The sequence below is a fragment of the Kogia breviceps genome, chromosome 14 (assembly GCF_026419965.1).
Source record: "Kogia breviceps isolate mKogBre1 chromosome 14, mKogBre1 haplotype 1, whole genome shotgun sequence".
In the NCBI taxonomy this organism is placed as follows: domain Eukaryota; kingdom Metazoa; phylum Chordata; class Mammalia; order Artiodactyla; family Physeteridae; genus Kogia; species Kogia breviceps.
The window spans coordinates 87516673-87538280 of NC_081323.1; the positions used below are offsets into that span (position 1 = coordinate 87516673).

Consider the following 21608-nt stretch of genomic DNA (forward strand, 5'->3'; position numbering starts at 1 on the left):
AGCCAGCTTCCTCTCTCCTCCTCCTGACACAGGTAAGAAGGACCCCCCCCACCCCCAGACAGTGGAGCTCAAGCTAAGAGCACAATTCAGGTGCCTGTCACATCTGAATTCTGTGCTTTATGGGCAAAGAAGCAACTACAAACGTTCCTTAAAAAAATAAGCACAAAAACACACACACACGGTTGTTCAACAGGAAGATCGCAGCAAAGACCAGATGATTTACCCACATGGCCCCCCTCACACTGCTGGGTCCTCGGCGGCCTCTCAAGCGCACATGCTATCAGAGAAAAAGGTTTTCAACGTCGGGAAGAACCTCTCTCTTCTAACACCCACATGGAAAACAAGACCAGAAACAAAAATCCACCGCAGAAGAAACCCCAGAAAAATCCAATTTGGAAAACATTTAATTAACAAAATAAAACGGGGCAAGTGGTCCCGGAGGGGCTCTAGGGAGAGAGGACGCCCCCTCCAGGCCGCCACCTGGCCCCGCCTGAGCCGCTCCGCTCCTCATCCTGCACGGACTGAAAACACAAACGCCTGCAGGTTGTTCGGAAGCGGCTCTAGCTCTCCCAGGCTGGATCGGCACATTGATACATGCAAAGCAAGGCGGTTTCAAGGGCTTCACCAAACAGTTAATTTTGGCAAAATGAGAAAACCAACAAAAAGCTGAAATTCATAAGCAGGACTGAAAGCCACTGAAGTGAAACCAATGTTATTTCTCGACAGTGTGGAAAGAGACTACAGCTACCATCTTGTTTTCCTTTTGAAGAGTCGCTGCCATTCTCTCCCCCACCTCCGGTCCAAGTTCACAGCAGCACATGCCGCACGGCCCTGTCAGCCTGGGGGCCTGGAGAGCTCACAGGTCACGGTCAGTCTGTCCGGAGAATCATGGGAGGGTGCTCGCTGTCCTCCAGCCGCAGGGCGCCGGCCTCGTCCTCCAGGCCCGCGCCGCCCACCGCGCCCAGCTCGTCCGCGTAGGCTGCGGAGAGAGCGGGCGCTTCAGGCCGGGCCGGGGCGGGCAGACCCCAAGGCCACACCCGAGGCGGGACCTGGGCCGGCAGGAAGCTCAGAGCCCACAAGCCTTGGAATTCTCGCCTCTCCCCTGACCAGCAAGCTCTCTGCAGCCTCAGGCACCTGAAGAGGAAGTCGCTGACTTTCCAAGACCCACGAAGGTCAGAAAGGAGCGGGCGTGCTAACAGGGCCCTGGAGGACAGGCTGCAAACCACCCTTGGTGAGTGGTGGGGGAGACGGGGGGACGGACGGACGGGCGCGACGGGACGCTGAGGACAGGGAGAGTGACACTCCGCCTCCTCTAACGGTGAGAGGCCTTCATCTCTAGAGCGCAACAGCGCGAGCAACAACTAAGCGTTATCCGGGTGAGGCCCCGCTGAGCCCGGGGGCAGACGGCTCACAGGGCGCCCCCGTCTCCGCTGTGCGTGTCTGCCCGAGGGCCTCCCCACGCCCTCCTGCCCCCCTCCCGGCAGGGCCTGCGTGCTGAATGACTCCACGGCCGGGAGGGTAAAGACTGAGGGTTTAGGGCAGCTTTCCAGCTGAGGGGCGGCAAGCGGGGAACAGTCCACGCGCACCCAGAACCACGAGGACGGCTGCCTCCTCAGCGATGAGGAAAACGAGCTCGGCCTCCAGAGGCCTTGAAAACCGCACTTGCCAGCAGCTGGCCTGTCTCAGCGGCCCCGGCCCCGCCCCCGCCCTGTCCCCGCGGCACGAGGCAGGCGGGCAGCCCTGGTGGGAGTGAGAGCACGAAGTAGGAGACCCACGGGCCTGGCCTGATCTGCCTTCCAGGCCCGTCCGCAGCCCTTACCCAGCGCCGTCGGGGACGAAGGCACGTGAGGACCCTTGGCCACAGCTGTGCTGTACGTCTGCGTCACCAAGGGGCAGTCGTGGGACGTGGAGTCTAGGATCTCGTTGGTCGTCTCCATGCTGCCGTCCAACCTGGAAGGGGGGAGGAAAAAGTGACAGCAGGGGCAGCAGGGGCAGCAGGACAACACAGCCCGTGGGCCAGCTGGGGTGGACCTGCAGCCACAAGGCAAAGGCCCCTCACGGGAGGGACACGCACGCGCTCGTCACACTGCCCTGCCCGCGGAGTGACCCCGCGAGGCTGTTCACAGGGGCTTCTACACGCTGAGTCTGATGAGAGAAGTTGTACCTAGGAAGGCAATCTCATCGCATTTTTAAAGACTGGACACAAACAGAATACGCTATGGAAAAACCAAAATCACCCCACGTTCACCCTGACTCTAAGAGTATTACGGTCTCGCTGTTTAAGAAAAAAAGCAAAAACAGAAAATCCAACTGCACTACCTTCCCATTGACTAATATTAATTCCTCTCTTCAAAGAGAAAAGCTGCATCTCAGCGAGACAGCCGGCTCTCAGAGAACGTGCCCTACGCTGTGGACAGCACCCTGGGGCCATCCCTTCCGTGCGCGATGCTGAGCTGCGTCCTTAGCGGAGCCGGCTCCAGGGAAGGGGGCCCAGAGGCCCCCCCACAGGGAGAGCAGTGCGCACCGGCCGCTCCTGTCTCTGCCCAGCGACTGAGCCGGAAACGGGCAGAGGCGTGGAGAGCGGGGTCCGCAGCCACGTGGGATTCTGCTTGGCAGAGAGGAGCTCCCACACAGCACAGGCGGCCGCGCTGGGACGCGTCCCTCTGCGTGCCTGGCTTCTGGGGAAGTGAGCAAGCCCCCAACAGGCGCCCGGCAGCAGCCTGACCACTTGGAGGTGTGGCCGGGGCGCAGCTGACTCACTTGTGCTGCTTCATCAAGGTGCACTCGCCTCCCTCCTGGGGGTCCAGGTTGTACATGTATAAGTACCCGTCCGAGGCTCCCACCAGCAATCGGGGAATCTTCTGGATTCTAGTGAGAACAAAAAGCAACCGAGTTCTAAGACGGAAACTTTCACAGAGTTCTTATTAAACTAGCAGCTTTTAGCCTGGCCAGGGAGGAACCCCCTGCCCCAAACGAGCAGCTGTAGTTTCATGGACTCGACATGCTGTCCGTGTGTAAGAGAATGAGGATCGCGCTTCTGCTGGGCTACCTGAGGCCGTTAACACCAACGCCAAGGGGAACTCGGTGTGAATAAACACTGAGGCCCACAGGACAACAGGTGGAAACAAAATCAGTCTCGTGGTTTCTGCGATTACTAACGGTAGATATTTTCATAAACTTTTCAACGATGCTAAGTGGATAAAAAGGATGTAGAAGAGTGTTCCTAAGATCCGTGGAACCGTGCAGATGTGCTCTCACTGAATTTTCAAGACAATCTTTGCTTGCGTGGCTGTACTTGGATTATCACAGTGAGGCTCAGAGAGGCCCCGTGCGTCCTGCAGCTGACTCGGCTACACGGGGGCCTCGTGAGGCTGCCGGCGTTGGGGGACCCAAGGGCTAAATACTGGCACTCTCACGTGGTCTTGACCCGATGATGTTTTTCTAAACGTTCTCAACAGGAACAGCAAGAGGAAGATGTGAGGGTCAGACACCGCAGAGACAGCGCCGGGCCCCACGAACAGCACGGGCCCGCCTCACGGCTCCCCCCGCGCCTGGGACTCCCGCCTAAACCCAAGGTCTACGTGTGCAGCTTACCCCGGCGCCCCGCGCCCCGGCTCACGCTGGATGCGTGGGGGGTGGGGTGGGCCCAGAGGCGGCGCCCACTCTACTCACGTGGCCAGCGCGCAGATGTTCTTGTGGCCGCAGAAAGGCAGGCGGACTGTGGCAAAGGCTCTGCCCTGGTTGAACATCTCTGTCACTTGGGAGGGCAGGTAGCTGGTGGACGCCATGAGCACCTTCCCGAAGTAGCCGGTCCAGGTGGTGGGCTCCTCCTGAGGCCTGCGAGGAGGAAGCGCTGTCAGACATACAAGGCTGGGCCCCTCACCGAGAACGACCACGTCCCACTCTCACCGAGGCGAGAATCAACCCCAAACTCAAGAGAAATTTTCCAGACTCCAGGGAAAAGGGGGCACAGGAAGAGATGACCTCTCAGGACCCTGAGGCCCCTCCCTAGTGGCCACCTTAGACGATGGCAAACGATTAACTCCCTGCTCTGTAGCCTATGTGAGGACACGAGGGCCAAATCCAGAATCCACGCCCCCCCCGCAATCTTTCAACAGGAAGTCTCCAAAAACCTCAGCAGCACAAACCCCGACTGCTACTTGCTTACAGCCCATCTTTGCTGTTATTCCTGTTGTATGTATGCTTGTGAGTCATCCTGAACGTTCCCGAGGGTAAGACACACTACAAACAATACTGATCCTAGTGGGCGCTCATCAAGTGTAGGAGAAAAGGCAGGGACCACGCCCTTTGCCGTGCACGCGCGCCCACCGCAGCAATACATAACTTAAGCCAACCGCTTCACAGATGGAAACGGCCTCTGTGCAGCAGGGGGCAGGCACCCCTCCCGGGGCAGCCCTCTGAGAAGGGCTGGGGAAGAGGCGCCGAGGGGACCGCCCTCGGGGCCTACGGGCCGCCGGTCCGCTCACCGCGCACCCCGTACTCCACCTGCCCCGCCGCTGAGCCCGGACGTGGCGCCGCTCGATCCGGAGCCAGCAGGACAGCACTCACGTGTCCACCCGGTCGGCGTACAAAGCGCTCTGCGTTACCTGGACAAATGCACCTCTGCAACTCACTTTTCTTTCACAGTCTCGAGCTTGAAGATGTGCACAGTCTCCGTGTTGCTGGAGGTGGACAGGAACACGCCGTCCGCGCTGAAGGCCAGGGAGCAGATGCTCACACACCTGGGCGAGGGCGAGGCCCGAGTCACACTGTTTTCTGGGCACCGAGGGCAACCAGCAGTGCCCCCCGGGACCTCACGAAAGTCACAGCGAAGGAAGGGCCCCGTGACAGGCGCGTGGGGGGCTACTGGTATCTTTCTTAGTCCTTTCTAGTCACCCCCTCAAAACGTGTTCAAGGAAGGAGAACGTCTGAAAGGTGACACCACGTACGAGTCACCCTTTAATAGATCCTATGTGGTTAACTCTGAGATTTCACGTACCTAAGGGAATCAGGACTTCACTAAACCATTTTTAGCGGAATGAGGCTGGCTTTATAGCCCTCAGCTTAGTAAAAGAACCCAATAATTGAGATCATAGCAATTCTTAACACGGAAGAGGGTAAACTGGCAACGCTGATAATGTTTAAAAGCAAACTTTCGATAAACTAAGACAGTACAGTTTACCTTAAAAATCACTGTTAAAATCCCAAAGCCACCAAACAAACCTACGTTTCCTCGTAACCCTAGACATACAAGATGTGTTCAGCCCTGTCAATGGTTAGGGGGCTTTACTCAATTCAATACATATTTACGGGAGCTCACGACGCACCGAGCGGCGTGCTAAAGCTCAGGGTATGATTTTTGCCTCAGCGGAGCCTGGAGGGGGGTGTGAGAAGGAACTGAATTCGCCGCAAGCAGGGGACTACGAAGTTGAGGGGAAGGCGCCACGGGAGCCCGGAGGGAAGTGCTGTTCCCGCGGGAGCTCGGAGGGAAATGCTGTTCCCGCGGGAGCCCGGAGGGAAGTGCTGTTCCCGCGGGAGCCCGGAGGGAAGTGCTGTTCCCGCGGGAGCTCGGAGGAAAATGCTGTTTCCGCGGGAGCTCGGAGGGAAATGCTGTTCCCGCGGGACGTGGGGAAAGGCCTCCCCAGGGTCACTCGACAGACTCAGAGGTTAAGGAGCCGGCGGGTCACAGCCAGGACCTCCATGGAGACAGAGGTTCCTCTCCTAAGGAGCCGGGAGCGACGCGGAAGGGAAACAAACCACAGCTGGAAAGGAAGGATGCTGGGAGGCCTTGAAATCCAAGGCCTTTCGGGGTCTGGAGACAATCCCAGGGGCAAGACGACGACCCTGAGAGGCTCCAAACAGGGCTGTGCTCCCATGATACTCCCATCTTCAAAGAACGACAGACGGGGCTCAAGCCTGAAGGACGGAGCCCAGGGAACACGAGCAGAGCCCAAGGTGAGCGCGAGGCTGGACGGTGACCCGGGTGGGGCCGCACGGGGGAGAGGCCGGCCCTGCTGCCTGACCGCCTGCGCCAGCCCGAGCCCCTCTGGCCGGGGCACCGGGTCAAAGGCCGGGATGTTCACTAGGACAAGATGTGTTCGGGATGGTGAGCGGTCGGGGCCACATCCCGGCCGGTGGCTGGAACGGCCAGCACCCAGCGGGCAGGAGCAACGCGGGGAACCTCGGCGGACGGCCTGGGCCACACGGGAGGGTCACCGGTGGCACGCAGACAGACGTCTAGGCTGAGATTGTGGGCTGCGCAGAGCGGGTGGGAGAGGATCCAGGGCAGAGACGCAGAGCCAGGAGGGAGGAGTGAGCAGGGAGCGGCGAGGGCTGCGGCGCGTGGCACTGGAGCCCAGGCATCACCGGTGGGAGGGGCCCTGAGAGGGGCAGGGCCCTGAGAGGGGCGGGGCCGGAGAGGGGCGGCCCCCGGTCCGAGGAGACAGGTACTGCAGATGCGGAAGCGGACGACGGAGCGCCGCACGGGGACTGTGGCTTGGTGTTTCTTTAGCAAGAAGGAAACTACTGTAAGGGCCAAAGCTATCCGCTGGAGTGCTGGCGTGCTGGGGAGCCGGGGGCGCTGGTTACAGGTTTCAGAGCAGAGCCTGAGGGGGAGGAGCTGCTGACCGCATCAGGAGCCCCCGGCTGCACGCGCCCCGCCCGCCTGGGCGAGCTCATCCTTCCACAACCGCGGGCCATCCGGCCACGGCTCTGTGTTCGGGGGAATCACGGACAAACAAAACCTAGTTTGCTCTGATAAAAATGTCTCTCTAACCTCCCACGACAAGACTTCCAACCCCCACCTGACCACTCAGCGGGGCTGAAGATGCTGGTCACTGAACTGGGACCCCCAGTGTTTGCGCTTCCACTGTTGGTCACAGAGAGTATAAAACTGAAAGCTGAACTGAAGCTCCAGAATCAATTTCGGAGATTTATGTACTTTACCTCTTCACTCCTCTCCGGAACTCGAAGAGTTTTTGTCCTTCTGGAATGGAAAATACCCTAATCACGGTCCCCTGTGATAGGGAAAGAAGGAAAGAAAAAGGAATTTTAGCTGGGTAGAATCAGGTTTGTATTTCCTGCACACCAGACCTTAGTGGACGGAGTGATGGCAGCTGCCCTGGGTTGGGTGGCCTCGGGGGCCCCTGCGCCCCCTTCACACCGGACAGGCACTCACTAGAACGCGCCCTGCTCCACCGCTCACACGGTAATACGACGTCAACCCGCTTTAACTCGCTCCTTCTTCTAAACACTACGGGCCTTGAAGTCAAAGCTGGAATACAATGGTTCTATCTTCCCTAAGCCATCTGAGGTTTAAACTAGTAAAAATCCACCCTGGGAATTCCCTGGCAGTCCAACAGTTAAGACTTGGCGCTTTCACTGCCGTGGACCTGAGTTCGATCCCTGTTCAGGGAACTAAGATCCCACAAGCTGCGTGGTGTGGCCAACCCCCCCCCAAAAAAAAAAACCAAAAAAACCGAAAACACCATTAAGCATGACTTGGAGGCCCCCCTGACGCCCCTTCCTCCCACTTTAAGCGGAGCCACTGATCAAGGGCTGAATAGCAACTGAATACCTGGAAATGTTACTTAATTGCCTAAAAAGGAATGAAGCAAACTTACAAAATGGAAGACGACCTACACGAAGAAAAAGGTCTACAGCCAGGACAAAAGGAAATCTGACTAAAGGGGGAGCCGCAGCACATCACACGGGGCGGGGGGATGAAGTGCTGTCAACATGCAGATCCCCCCACCCCTCCCCCCAGATGCCCAGGGCATGTGTGGGTGCAGGGCAGGACCTGGGCACCTGGGAGAGCTGATGAGACAGAAGAGCCAAGTACGTGAAAATGAGTGGTACTTTCAACATCTAGATATTAAAAGAAAACTACAAGCTACAGTAACAGACTAACACAAAGAGACACAGTCTGACAGAGCAGAATGGAAACCCCTTAAAACCGGCAGCATCTTGAATCTATGGGGTAGGAGGGTTACTAGACATTTAACCTCATACTGTACACATTTGAGAACGTTCAAGCTGTTAAATTTAAGAACCACTGAGATTACCTGACATGTTTATAATAAATAGGAAAACAAAAACCAAAACCCCAACCTACAAACAAGCCAAAGGTACAGCACCAAGAACTGTGAAATAAATCGTGGTAAATTCATACAACAGGACACTACACAGCCATTAGAAATCAAGCTGGAGATAAAATGGGTCCCTTTTGGAAAATACTAATAAAGACGATGATTCTCTGGAGAGAAGGACGCCAAGTTTGTAATTTCGGTTATCCAAAAATAACCATAGGGCTTCCCTGGTGGCGCAGTGGTTGGGAGTCCGCCTGCCGATGCAGGGGACGTGGGTTCGTGCCCCGGTCCGGGAGGATCCCGCGTGCCGCGGAGCGGCTGGGCCCGTGAGCCGTGGCCGCTGAGCCTGAGCGTCCGGAGCCTGTGCTCCGCAGCGGGAGAGGCCGCAGCAGTGAGAGGCCCGCATATGGCAAAACAAAAACAAAAACAAAAACAAAAATAACCATGGCAAAGGTTTTGTCCTTTGCAGCCTAAACTTTCAGATTTAGATATATTCTTTTTTTTTTTTTTTTTTTTTTTGCAGTATGCGGGCCTCTCACTGTTGTGGCCTCTCCCGTTGCGGAGCACAGGCTCCGGACGCGCAGGCCTAGCGGCCATGGCTCACGGGCTTAGGTGCTCCGCGGCATGTGGGATCTTCCCGGACCAGGGCACGAACCCGTGTCTCCTGCATCGGCAGGCGGATTCTCAACCACTGCGCCACCAGGGAAGCCCTAGATATATTCTTAACGGCATACCTACTGTGTAAAACTAATGAAGAGCTGTGGGGCACAGCTTGACTGCAGTCCCTCGAAAACAGGATTAAGCCACACACCTCGGTGAGGCCCCAGCACCTAGTACACAGCAGTGCCGAGAAAGCCACTGGTGGTCTAAGGTCACAAACTGAAATTTGTGAAATTAAGCCTTTGCTCTTTAAAGTTCAGAAAAAAAATGTTCTATTTTTACTAGCCTTGAAATCCCATGAAGTGCTTTAGGGCCTCTTAATACCTAATAAAAGGTCATAAAGATTAAGACTGATTAATCAAGGGATAACAGAGTTTCGTGGCTGTCGTGATCCTCCCAGGGGAGAAGAAAAGGACAAGGTGATGCTGTGATCACCCAGCACAGTGTTTAAAACAGTCAGGCTTGGAGTCCAGTTCCTTTGTCGCTGCCCAGCTGGGTGACCCTGGACTGACGACTTAACCTCTCTGAGCCCTCAATATGAAGTAGGGAAAGGTTTACCTCACCGAGGGGGTCAATGAGGTAAACGAACATCAAGGGTCTAGCGAGTGACCCATAAACGGTAGCGCCGTTATCACAGAAAGTGCGTGTGAGGGTCCAGACCCACACGGGAAAGGTAGAGAAGTGAGCCGACGTTTATGTGCCTCATCTGGGCGGCTGGTTCCAGGGAAGAGGTGACTTAGGAGGGGGCTCCTTTAGGTTTTCAGTGAGAAAGCATCAAAGTAAAGTAGGCAGTGGGCACTGAGAAGAGGGGAATGAGCCAGGAGAACGCCGAGCGGGCGGAGGAGGGAGGAGACACAGCAGCTGAGCTGGGAGAGGACAAGGGCCCAGCAGGGTCACGGGGCCAAGAGGAGCGGGCAAACGGAAGGGACGCCCAAGCCGTTCTGTCCTCCGTGCACGGAGCTTAAAAAGGGCCACATCCCCTTACCCCAAAATCCTCCTCACTGGAAACTCATGTCAGTGTTCAGAGATGACCATGGAAAGTTTATGTGTAAGACTTACATACACTATCTATATTCAAATTACTACTATAAATATACAGCTGAAATACTAGACACACTAAACCAACCCAGAAGGATGGCTAAATAAACGACAGCTGAACACGTACAGCCATGACACGTGCTCCACTGAGGCGAACGGCCGTGGAGCCCCGCCCTGTCTCTCCCCGCACCCGCCCTCCAGGCCATGGACTGTGCCTGGCCGTGAGCTAGCTGGTACAAAGCTGCTTTGCTGGTTAGCACAAACTAACTGTGTGAACAGAGGTGACCTAGTTTTCCACAGGGCCGCAGCAGCCTTACCTTCTCGGAAGCAGTGGCGAGCTTGGTTCCGCTGGCGTCGAAGGCCAGTGCGGCTAAAGGGCTGTCATGAGCCGGAATCATGTTTGCCGCTCTCTGGAAGGAAGGGTAAAGTGACACCATGCCCGCCGTGCCCTGCGCTGCCCACTGGCTGTTACCAGAACACCAGCACGGTTAACACAGACGCCAAATCCCCCTGATTAACCAGAGGTGAGGGGTCCAAGGAAATGCTGCTCAAAACGAAATGCTGCTCGAAACTGTTTAAAAAAAAGCAAAGCAGTGTCTCCATGGAGTTTTACGGTTTTCTCCACCGCTTCTAGCACTTGTGCCGCTAAGCGTGCAGCACCGCGGGGACAGGAACACGTCCGGAGGCAGGGTGACTCGGACCTGCTCGGCGACGGAGAGGGCGGCAGCGGAAACCATGCCCAGGAAACGAGGAGGGCAGAGGCTCCTCGGCCCTCCTTTTAGGAAGAAGGGGTGTTGTACAGAGCTCTCCAAGGACCAAAGAACCTCACCAGATTGATCGTGTCGAAGACCTGCACCTCCCCGATGGTCGCGCTGCCTGGATACGCCAGGTAACAGTTGTCGTTGTTGATCGACAGGGCACACAGGCCTGCGAACGACACACGGGGAACAAACGCGGTCAGATCCTCCACGTGTCACCAGAACTCGGCACTTCGCAAGTCCAGGGGACCTCTGATGCGACCCTGGTCGTCGTATCACTGGGTTTTAAGTTCCACACACCCCAAACCGCCACCGTAGGGGACAGCAGGATTGTAAAAACTGACTAAAGCCCTCTGATTGGAACTGGTTAGAAACCTCAAAATTGGAGGCTGACCGAACCAACGGTTTATGTGGTCACAAGACCAGTGTCAGAAGGGCGGTAGCTTGCTTTAAGATCAATCTGTGCAACCTAAAAGGAGAAGAAAATCTCTCTCACTGACAGCTCTTAGAAAGGCAGGCCTGTCCGCTCCCCGCGCACTCACCTGCGGGGTTTGGGGGCGTCTCCCGGATGGTGTGCAGCACCTTCATGTCGCGGATGTTGTGTATGTACAGAGACTCCTCCAGGCACACGATCAGCCTCTGGAAAAGACACGACAAAACGCGGAAAACCAAACGTAAGGCAGAGCCAGCATGACGCTCGCTCCCGACCTCCAGTTAGCGGACTCCTGCACTAAGACGCTATGCCCCTTCCGGAACGCCTGCACTGGGTGCTCATGGAACAGTCCCCGCTCGCCCAGGGTGGCGTCTGTACCCACAACCGCTTCCGCCGGCTCCACCAGGGACTTCTAACTGTACGAGTTAATTCAACCTCATAGAAACTGGTCTCCAGCTAAGAAAAACACGGTTTGCTTTTGTTGCGCTCTCGGCCCTCCCCTCACGAAAACCAGGTCTAGAGCCTGGGACAGGTTTGGTGAAGGTTTCAGAAACCGATGCTGCATGAGGCACGGCAGGATGAAAGTACAAACTAGGGCTTTTAAAAAAGTGTAAAATTCTGCACCCAGACTACTTGGCAGGTGGCGAAGTTCTCGCTCCATTTTAGGGAAGATGGATGTGTAGCTGATGCACCAAGGGGATGATCTCTGTAACAGAGACAACTGGCCGCCCTCGGCTCTGCATGAGCTGGTACGTGAACGGTCACTTGTATGTTACAAGTCCGAAAAAAGTTCAACGTGTTACACTTTCTAATTTACCATTTTAACCAACCTTTCTGTCAACAGACCCAGTTTCAACCATGTCAGGGGTGTCCACTTTAGTCACGCACGGGCCACCCGAGGCCACGTAACGAGCATTCCCTGCGCAGAACTGGCTGTTGACAGAACGTGGTGACAGCCCTTAAGGACAAGGCTGTGTTCTGTAAGCCGAAGCCACGTGACCATCTCATGGAATAAACTCAAGCGCCAGCCACCAGGTCTACACTCCGGGCCAGACATTCTTGTGGGTTTTGGGAGAGACACAAAAAAGTAATAAATCCTTCATCTTAAAAGTTAAATTAACAGTTAAAGGGATAGGGAATTCCCTGGCCGTCCAGTGGTTAGGACACGGTGCTTTCAAATGCCACGGCCCGGGTTCAGTCCCTGGTCAGGGGAACTAAGATCCTGCGAGTCACAAGGGGTGGCAAAAAAAAAAAAAAAAAGATAAAGATGCTCACAGATTTTTTTTTAAAAGTAACATTTATAAAAAGCAAAAGAAGGTTCATGTTGAGGGATGAGTAAAGCAGCTGGCAGAGGCCAGGGAGTCGTCAGGAATGGGGCTATCTCAGCAAAACCGCGGAGACGAGAGAACAGAGTTGAGTCCAGGTGGGGGGTCAGGTGAACAGAAGCACGGCCGGGGGACCAGGAGCACCGCCTGGGGACGGTCGGCTGTGCCCGAGGGGCGCCACTGAGGACTCGGAGACACAGGCGAGAGCCCCCAGCAGGCGAGAGCGCGGCCCACCTGCCTGTTCAGCCTCACGGCCAGGATGGTGTTGGAGTAGCTGTAGTTGCAGATCTCGGTCCCCTTCTTAAAGTGGCAAACCTTCAGCTTCCTGGGGGCCTTGAGGCTGACGATGGCCACCAAGCTGCTCGAGAACAGTCTTTCCACGATGCACACATCTTCAGTGTCAGCTGAAAGGAGGAAAAAAACCCGCATCTGTGTGTACCCCTGTCAACAGGCACAGCGCGCTCGTGTGTGCAAACACGTGTCTACGGGCGGGCTCCCCGCTGCGAGCTCTGGGGCCAACAGAGCGGGTCAAGTTCACTGCTTATGAGGCCTGGACAAGCCGCCGGCAGGCCGCCCTGCACTCGGCAAGGAGGACCCACTCCTCAGAGGCCCCCCCCATTCCACACGTGGCACCCTGTCACTGCCCCCCGGGGGGTCCACCCATAACCGCCTTCATCTGCTCCCTGGCTGCTACCCAAACTCACTGGAATGTGAGCCCCGCCCCGACAGAGGCCTCATTTTCCCCCAAGCGTTCCCTGAATGACTGCATCTCTGGAGGGCTTGCCTTCCTGCCTGTAAAGGGGCTCACGGCTACCCCGGCGTGAGGAGGGACTTACAGACTCCAGCACGCAGTCGGCCCTCGATCCCCTTCGCTCCCTGCTCCCCACCCCCGCTCAGAGGACAGTGGGTTATGAACTGTATGCACAGCAGCCCACACAGACAAGAACAGACACAGTGGGCCCTGCGCGGCTGTTACTTCACCCCCATCTCCCTGGGAGGCCCCCACACCCGCACTCTCCCCTTACCCCCCCCTTGGTTTCATTGGTAATTGCCTGGGGTAAGTTCAGCCGGAGGAGTAAAGAGAATTCTGGGATATGCAGGGAGGGTCCAGAGCCAAGAATCTAGATGATTTTCACGGGCAGCCCGTCTCGACCTGAGCTACGGGAAGTACCGCTGGGCCGGCGTTAAGCACAGACCCATTCACCACCTAACAATGATCTGCGGCCACGCTCCGTCTGGAGCTGAGCAGAGCACAGAGAACAGAGACACCCAGATGGACCACAGCCCAGGGGACCTGCGGGGCCTGACCAGCCGGAGCCTCGAGAGCAGCTCCACCGTGAACACAAGCGCGCGGTGAAAATCCACCCACCACACCAAGTGCGAGGCTACTCGAAGGGGCTGCGCCCACTCAGCTGCCGCCGACCCTAATGGTGTCACTTAAAAACACACGTAGGTTAGTTTCAAAACCAAACTACTACAGCGAGCAGGTGAGCTCCAAAGGCCGCCGCAGGAAGACACAAACTGCTCTAGGAAACGGCGTGGCGTCAGTCACCTCAGCGTGGGTTTGACAGGCCAACGCGCTCAGCACAGGGCCCAACTCCTGGGTGTCAGCCGAGAGGCATATCCGAAGTGACGCACCTCATATTTGTGGGAAAATTAAGACATCGCTACCACATAGACTGGAATAGGCAATGAAATCAAGTGCATGATTCCAAGCTCTTACAGTGGTTTCATCACAGCTGCTTTTACACAAGTGAGAATCACTTCTCTTGCCTGCGGCTACAAACTAACCTTCCTTCAAAAAGAACCACACAAGCCTGAAGCTTGTCTGCCCGGCAGCATCTCAGGGGAGCTGCCAACCCCTTCCAGGATCTGACCCTGGACGGAAGGGCACGGTCACGCGTGACCTCCAGCACAGGGGGACGTGGCCTCGGACTGTCGTCATCGGCTGACTCGACTCCAGCACCTGCACAGGCAGTGTTCCAACATCAGGCCGACCAGACTCGGGAGAGACCAACAGCCACCCAGAACGGCAGTGATGTGCAGTAAAGATTACCTCCCTCAGGCCCACATCCTCCCCTTCTCCCATCAGCCCCTTTCCCACAGGAAGCGGGCGGGGAGACGTAACGCAACCTGAGCAGGACCCGTGGGCTGGGAGGGGCCGGGCCGTGGCTGGGAGAGGCAGGGAGGGCCGTCTCCACAGCCACGCTTGCTCCCACGAGGCTCAGGTCCATCCTGCCCGGCGTCTCACCCTTCGGGCTCCCAGCCCCGAGTCACCTCACTCTCTCCTCAAGATGTGACGACGGTTTGGAGGCACACGGCCCTGATGGATCGCACCCTGCACGTCTCACGCAGCGCTGTCCTGTCATCCCTGGGAACCCGGAGGCCAGCTCAGCAGTGGTGACCCTCCCACCCCCGCCCGGGCCCAGTTTCCAAGGACAGGAGTCTGTCTGCCTGGGCGCACCGCCCCCATCGGGTCTCACGCTGGCGGGCACGCTGAATCTGGTAACACGGACGCCATCCGGAGACCCGACAGACTCTGACGGGGCAGAACAACACGTGAAAGGGAGGTGCGTGAGGAAGCGACCGAGAACCCCAGCAACTGCCAGGAGGGGCTGCGTAACGAGGGGATGCCGAGATGGGGGAAGGGATGGAGGGTCCCGTGTGGGACGCTATGGCCCAAGTGCCTGTCTTGAGATAAGTGAGCAACGAGAGGCACTGATGGAGAGACAGACAATGCGGAAGAGACAGGATGACGTCTGAGAAACCGGAAGGCGTGAGACCCAGCAGGACTGGTTTCAACAGACAGGTACCCCCTCTTCCCCATTTGAAAGGAGGGAGATGAGAAGGCGGCCCAGACCGGGGTGAGGGGGGCGGTCATCCGAGGGAGGAAATACCAGGGAGTTCCACGCTGGAAGCATCCGTTTCTCCTCGAGGCATGCCAGCGGTTATCAGCTCCGCGGGGCACAGAGGTGGGAGGTTTAACGAGGGAGGACAGATATATGAACAGTCACCTCACAGGGTAAGCAAACAGTTATTAGAAAAATGTCGGATCATCAGCAGGCACTGTCAGTCTCCCGCTGGGGCTGCGGTGATCAATTAAAATTCAACCAGTCAGAGGAAAATCCTATCAATGCCAGAGATGCAGAAGAAGCATGAGAAAACTCACCGCCCCTTCACAGTAAAAACTCAGAAACCTAAGGATCAGAAGAAACTTCTTCAATCAATAAAGGACTTCCGTGAAAAATGTCACAGCTAGCACCACACTTCATGGCGGACTTAATATTGAACTCTTTTCCTTTTAAGACTGGAAACAGGGCAGGGCTGCCCCTCTCCTCACCCTGGACTGGAAGCTGGCAGATGGCCACAGGCAAGAAGATGACATCAAAGGCACAAGGACCAGAAAGGAAGACAGCAAACGACTACTCTGCAAGCTCATGGGCTCTACTAAGCACCTATTAAAAGTAATGAATGAATTTAGCAAAGTCACAGGATACGAGGTTAGAATACAAGAATCAACCATATTTTTATACACTCTTAGCAAACAACTGGTAAGTAAAACGAAGAAATTCCATTTACAACAATCTCAAAAACAACCAAAACATCAGGACAAAATTGAACAGAAGATGTAAGACCTCCATACCAAAACCCACAGGATATTACTAAGAGAAATTAAAGAAGATCTTCATAAATGGAGAGATATACCACGTTCACAGACTGGAATACTCAACATTATACGTTAAGATACCAATTCTCACCCAACTGACGTCTAGGTCCAATGCAACCCCAATTACAATCCCAGCAGACTTCTTTTGTAGACACTGACAAGCTGATTTTTTTTTTTTTTCTGCGGTACGCGGGCCTCTCACTGCTGTGGCCTCTCCCGTTGCGGAGCACAGGCTCCGGACGCGCAGGCTCAGCGGCCATGGCTCACGGGCCCAGCCGCTCCGCGGCGCGTGGGATCCTCCCGGACCGGGGCTCGAACCCGTGTCCCCCGCATTGGCAGGCGGACTCTCAACCGCTGCGCCACCAGGGAAGCCCTGACAAGCTGATTTTAAAGTCAGAAAGGCAAAGGATCTAGAATATCCCAGGCTATCTTGAAAAAGAACAAAGTTGAAGGGCTTACACATCATGTGACTTCAAACCTCAGTATACAAACAAAGTGACAGGAAATAAGACAGTATGTTTCCGACATAAAGGCTAATAAACAGACCAACAGAAGAGAATAAAGAGCAGGAACGGACACACACTTATAGGACTGTTTTTAGGCACCAAAGCAATTCAGTGAGGGAAGAAAAATCTTTTTGACAAATGGTGGAGCAGGAATTCCTAAGGAGAAGCTTAAGGTGACTCATAGCTCATACCACACACCAGAATTAATCTGAGAAGGAACCACTGAGCTAAACATAAAAGCTGAAACTATAAAGCTTTCAAAGAAAACATAGGAAAAGATCTTCATGACTTGACAGTAGGCAAAGGTTTCTTAGAAAGGACAGAAAAGGCAAAAATCATAAATGAAAAAAATAAATCATGGGCTTCCCTGGTGGCGCCGTGGTTGTGAGTCTGCCTGCCAATGCGGGGGACGTGGGTTCATGCCCTGGTCCGGGAAGATCCCACATGCCGCGGAGCGGCTGGGCCCATGAGCCATGGCCGCTGAGCCTGCGCGTCCGGAGCCTGTGCTCCACAATGAGAGAGGCCACAACAGTGAGAGGCCCGCGTATCACAAAAAAAGAAAAAAAAAAAATCAGACTTCATCAAAATTCAAAATATTTGCTTAAAAGACAAGTCAAGCCACAGACTGGGAAAAAATATTTACAAAACGTATGTGACAAAGGTCTGGTATCCAGAATATCTAAAGAACTCTGACAACTGGACAGTAAAAAGACAAAACAATCAAATTTTAAAAGGGACGAAAGATCTGAACAGATATTTCACAAAAGATGCACAGAGGCCAACAAGGACATCGATGTGTCCAATATCATTAGCCATCGGGGGAATTTACACTAAAACCACAATGAGACATTATTAGATACACATCAGAACGCCCAAAATGAAAAAGCCCGATATTGCCAAATGCTGGTGAGAACGCAGAGCCACCAGACTGTCATACGGCACTGGTGGAAATGCACAACGGACAGCCACTGGCAGGACCTGAGAGTTTCCTGTAAAAGCGAAACACAGGTGCCGCTCCTATTTACCTAAGACAAATGAAAACATGCGTCCACAAAAAGATTTCTACAAGAATGTTCACAGCACCTTTATTCGTAATAAATAAGTAATAGCTAAAAACTGGAAAAAGCCCAGATGTCCCTCAATAGGAGAATGAACATACAGTCAGTAGTATATTCATATACTGGACAACGGAGATGCAATAATACGGACAAACCTCAAAAACATTCCTCTGAGCAAAAGAAACCTTACTAAGAGGGCATACGCTGCATGTATATGATGCAGAACAGGCAAAACTAACTGCTTGCCTCCTGGCAGGTGGAAGGGAGCTGGGAGTGATGGGGGAAGGGGTATGAGGGAACTTTCTGGAGTGATGGTAAACCTTGATAGGAGTTCAGGTTACACAGATGTCTGTGCATTTGTCAGAACACAGAATGTTGACTTAAGATCTGTGCATTCCACTGTATATAAATATTACCTCAAAAGGAAAAAATGAAAAAAGCACTAGTAACTAATATTCGTGGTATGGTATTTCAGGGAATGTGTACCGATGTCTGCAAGGTACTTAGAAATGCAGACACAAAAAACAGGATGGATGGATGGATGGAGAGATGGACGGATGGACGGAGAGATGGGTAAGTATGGTAAAGTGCTAACAATAGACTCTAAATGCTGGGTACATGGGTACTGGCTGTAAAATACTTACAACTTTTCTGTGTGTTTGAAAATTTCCATTAATAAAATGGTGGAAAAAGAAAAGGGGTGGATCATACATTTGCTTAAACCAGGTGTAGAGAAAGTAAAGAAAATGGGTTTAGGGTGTTGCCATCCAACTATAAGTTTGAAATTTCTTTTTTTTAACTTTAATGAAAACAAGCAGAAGAGACTCCTTTTAGAATTTTAACAACAGGGGAAGTGTGGTGTGGAGGCAGCAAAGCTGTTTTTAGCTGCAAACATTCATAGACGAGAACATTATAATGAACCTCCATAGACCTGCATCACCTGGATTTCACAAATGTTATCTTTCTACCATTTAGCTTCAGCTATCTTTTTCTTTGCTGAAGTTTCAAAGAGAGGCTCATCATCTTGACATTTCACCCCTAAATACTTCAGTAAGCCCCTCTAAATATATCAAGACATAGGAAAAATATCTTTTCCAGCTCATGAGTCAAGTGGAAAATTTCTCACATCAAAATCAACTGCAAGTAGGCAAGTATTTAACGTAAAACACAAACCCAAAGAACCAGAAGATGACATGAGAGGCTATTCATGCACCCCCTGAACAGGAAGAGCCTTCCTAGTACTCAGAAGCCTTACGAGACCAGATGGATATACATCTGAATCTACAGAAAGTCAAGACGTCAGAATGGCAGAGACCATAAGCAAGGTTAAAGAGCAGACAATCCAGAAGAAATATTAGCAACCCACACCAACCGGCTAATTTGCTTTAACTCTGTAAGAGACAAGTAATCCAACAGAAGAGCAGGCAAAGGGGCACAAAAAGCAATCAAGACCAAAAAAAAGCAAATGACTACCAGCAATTCCACTCCTACAGCATCTAGCTACTCAGAGAGAAATGAAAACACACGTCCACACGATAACACAAACACGCACCGCAGCACTATTTACAACAGCCAAAAAGGGGAAACAACCCAAGTGTCCACTGACAAAACACGGAATGTCCAACGAGCAACAAAACGAAAGGAAGAGCCCATCCACGCTCCAACACGGGTGAACCCTGAGAGAGAACATTCCAAGCGAAGGAAGCCAGTCCCCCGTGATTCCGTTTATCTGAAACGTCCAGAGCAGCGAACGGACAGCGGGAGGAAGGAGGTTAGTGGTGGCCAAGGGCTGAGGGGGTGGGGGTGGGAGGCAGTCACCCCCCCAATGGACTGAGGGGCTCTTCGGGGAGCGATACAATGTTTTACAATTAGCTCACGGTAGGCGGCACAACTCAGTCAATACCCGGGAACCCACCGAATTGTACTCTAAACCGGTGATTCTCATGGCGTCCAAATTACATCTCAAAAAAGCTATGAAAAAAAAAATAACCCCCACAGGCAGACAACTGAATAAATTTGAATTCTGGCCAATATATTGAGATCTGATGTATGCAGGGCCCTGAAACATCAAGCTGTGCTCCTATGGGCTTGTGAGTGACGGAGGGCCCTTCACCGCGATCCCCTCCTAGATCACAGGGCCCCGGACCCGGGAGCACACACAGGCTTCCAGGGGTCTCTCCAACTGCCGCAATCATACACTAAATATTGGGGTTTCTCTGGGAAATACCTGCACCTTCCATCAGATGTCCAAAGGAGACAGGAACCAGAAAACGGCTGAGGCTGCCTGCAGAAGGCAGGTGAACTGCTGGTCATCCCAGAGCTACCACATTTTTGTCACTACTTAAGGAAAAAACAACCAACAGGATTCACCTCAGAGACCCTTTAAGCCCTAGGAAGCAACGTGCTTAGATCGTTTCAGGAATACACCTTCAAAAAGCAACCTATTTTTACACACTGCTAGTGGTTTAGGTTGGTTATGTTCTGCGGCGTTGTTTCCAGCTCTTTAACGTTCTTATGTTACACCTCACTCCCAAGAGAACTTTTAAAAACAAGCATCCACAGAACCCACAGATCCAGAGCGGTCACTTTCCACTAACCCGAGGCACGCACAGCTCAGCCCTCCCATGAAATGCCAGCGCGCAGGAATCCGGCTGCTAACTGCGGAGCAGGGCGCCCAAATGAAAAGATGCAGGGCGGTCGGCACACAGCGCGACCACGGAGAAAGCCGGAGCGCAAACCCCAGCGGCCTCCAGCGTCTAAGGCCTTTGCTTCCACGGCCACCGTTTCTGCCACACTCTCTTCCTAGAGAGTGCCTATCCAAAATTTAATTTAAGAAACGACTTCATTTAGGAAAGAATGTTGTCGGGACTTCCCTGGTGGCGCAGTGGTTACGAATCCGCCTGCCGATGCAGGGCACATGGGTTCCAGCCCTGGTCCGGGAAGATCCCACATGCCGCGGAGTAAGCAAGCCCGTGCGCCACAACTATTGCGCCTGCGCTCTAGAGCCCACGAGCCACAACTACTGAGCCCGCGTGCCACAATTACTGAAGCCCATGTGCCTAGAGCCCGTGCTGTGCAACAAGAGAAGCCACCGCAATGAGAAGCCCACGCACCACCACAAAGAGTAGCCCCCGCTCGGTGCAACTAGAGAAAGCCCACACGCAGCACTGGAGACCCAACACAGACAAAAAAAAAAAAGAAAAAAAAAAAAAGAAAAAAAAAAAAAAGGAAAAAAGAAAATGTTGTTTTGCCTCCGCTGGTGCTGTTCGGAGCCGGCGATGATAAAATTTCCCGTGGTGGCAAGAGGGGAGGGACAAAGCCATGAACGAACACAGCACACTCCCCGACCAGGCGTGTCTGCGGATGCCCGGGGCTCTGAAGAGACGCACGTGTACAGCCCACCCGATCTTCCACCACAACAGGCTCAAGAGAGGCTACTGGATTTCTCCCCTGGAAGATCCATCAGTGTAAATCTCACTGCGGTGAACGTTCCAGCCAGTGCAAGGTCTGTCTGCCGAATCAGAACCTAGTCGGCCAGGCTGCTTATGCTGAGTTTCAGAACTAATGCTTTGTGAGGTATGATTTCCTAGCTCAGAACTACAAAATATAAAGATGACACACGATGTAGAATCTGAAAAGGCCAACTTTTCCTTCTGAACTTCTGTGATATTTTACAAGTAATAAAGCTACAACCTTTATTTATATTGTCTAACAGGGTAGGATTTCGTTTCAGTAATGTTTCAGGGAAGAGAGACCACATATTTGCACTTTACATACCTTCAAATACATTTAAAAGGACAGACAGAGAGGCAAAGAGAATGATAAAACAAACAGGGCACACACAGAGGGCAAAGCACACATGGGAGTTCCTGCTACTTTCCTTAAGTTTGAAACCGTGATGCAGAGAGTTGAAAAACAAAAATCTTCCAGTGCTGCTGGGAAAAGGTTTTTTGTTTAAGTAAATGAAACAGAACAAATAGCTGTCAATCTTGCTTCTCCCAAGACCAGCTCTGGCTCATTCTTTCTGCACCAGCAGCAGCCGCCGACAGCAAAGACCTGACGTGACAAGGGACAGT

General features: G+C 53.5%; 1 protein-coding gene across 3 annotated transcripts in view; it reads right to left on the minus strand.

The window, feature by feature from the left end:
- Positions 1–386: 386 nt before the first annotated feature.
- Positions 387–21608, minus strand: part of WIPI2 (WD repeat domain, phosphoinositide interacting 2) — a 31850-nt gene continuing 10628 nt past the window's right edge. For 2 of the 3 annotated variants that reach the window (XM_059037354.2, XM_059037355.2), the window contains 10 exons: positions 12536–12705; positions 11086–11182; positions 10615–10712; positions 10103–10195; positions 6946–7016; positions 4635–4742; positions 3673–3837; positions 2761–2868; positions 1820–1950; positions 387–979 (listed from right to left, as the gene is read on the minus strand). In XM_059037354.2, the coding sequence (XP_058893337.1) occupies positions 870–979; positions 1820–1950; positions 2761–2868; positions 3673–3837; positions 4635–4742; positions 6946–7016; positions 10103–10195; positions 10615–10712; positions 11086–11182; positions 12536–12705 (1151 nt within the window). In that variant the 3' untranslated portion in view covers positions 387–869. Of the gene's footprint in view, positions 980–1819; positions 1951–2760; positions 2869–3672; positions 3838–4634; positions 4743–6945; positions 7017–10102; positions 10196–10614; positions 10713–11085; positions 11183–12535; positions 12706–21608 lie in introns of those variants that run through there. The other variant, XM_067012575.1, reaches the window with a different exon arrangement.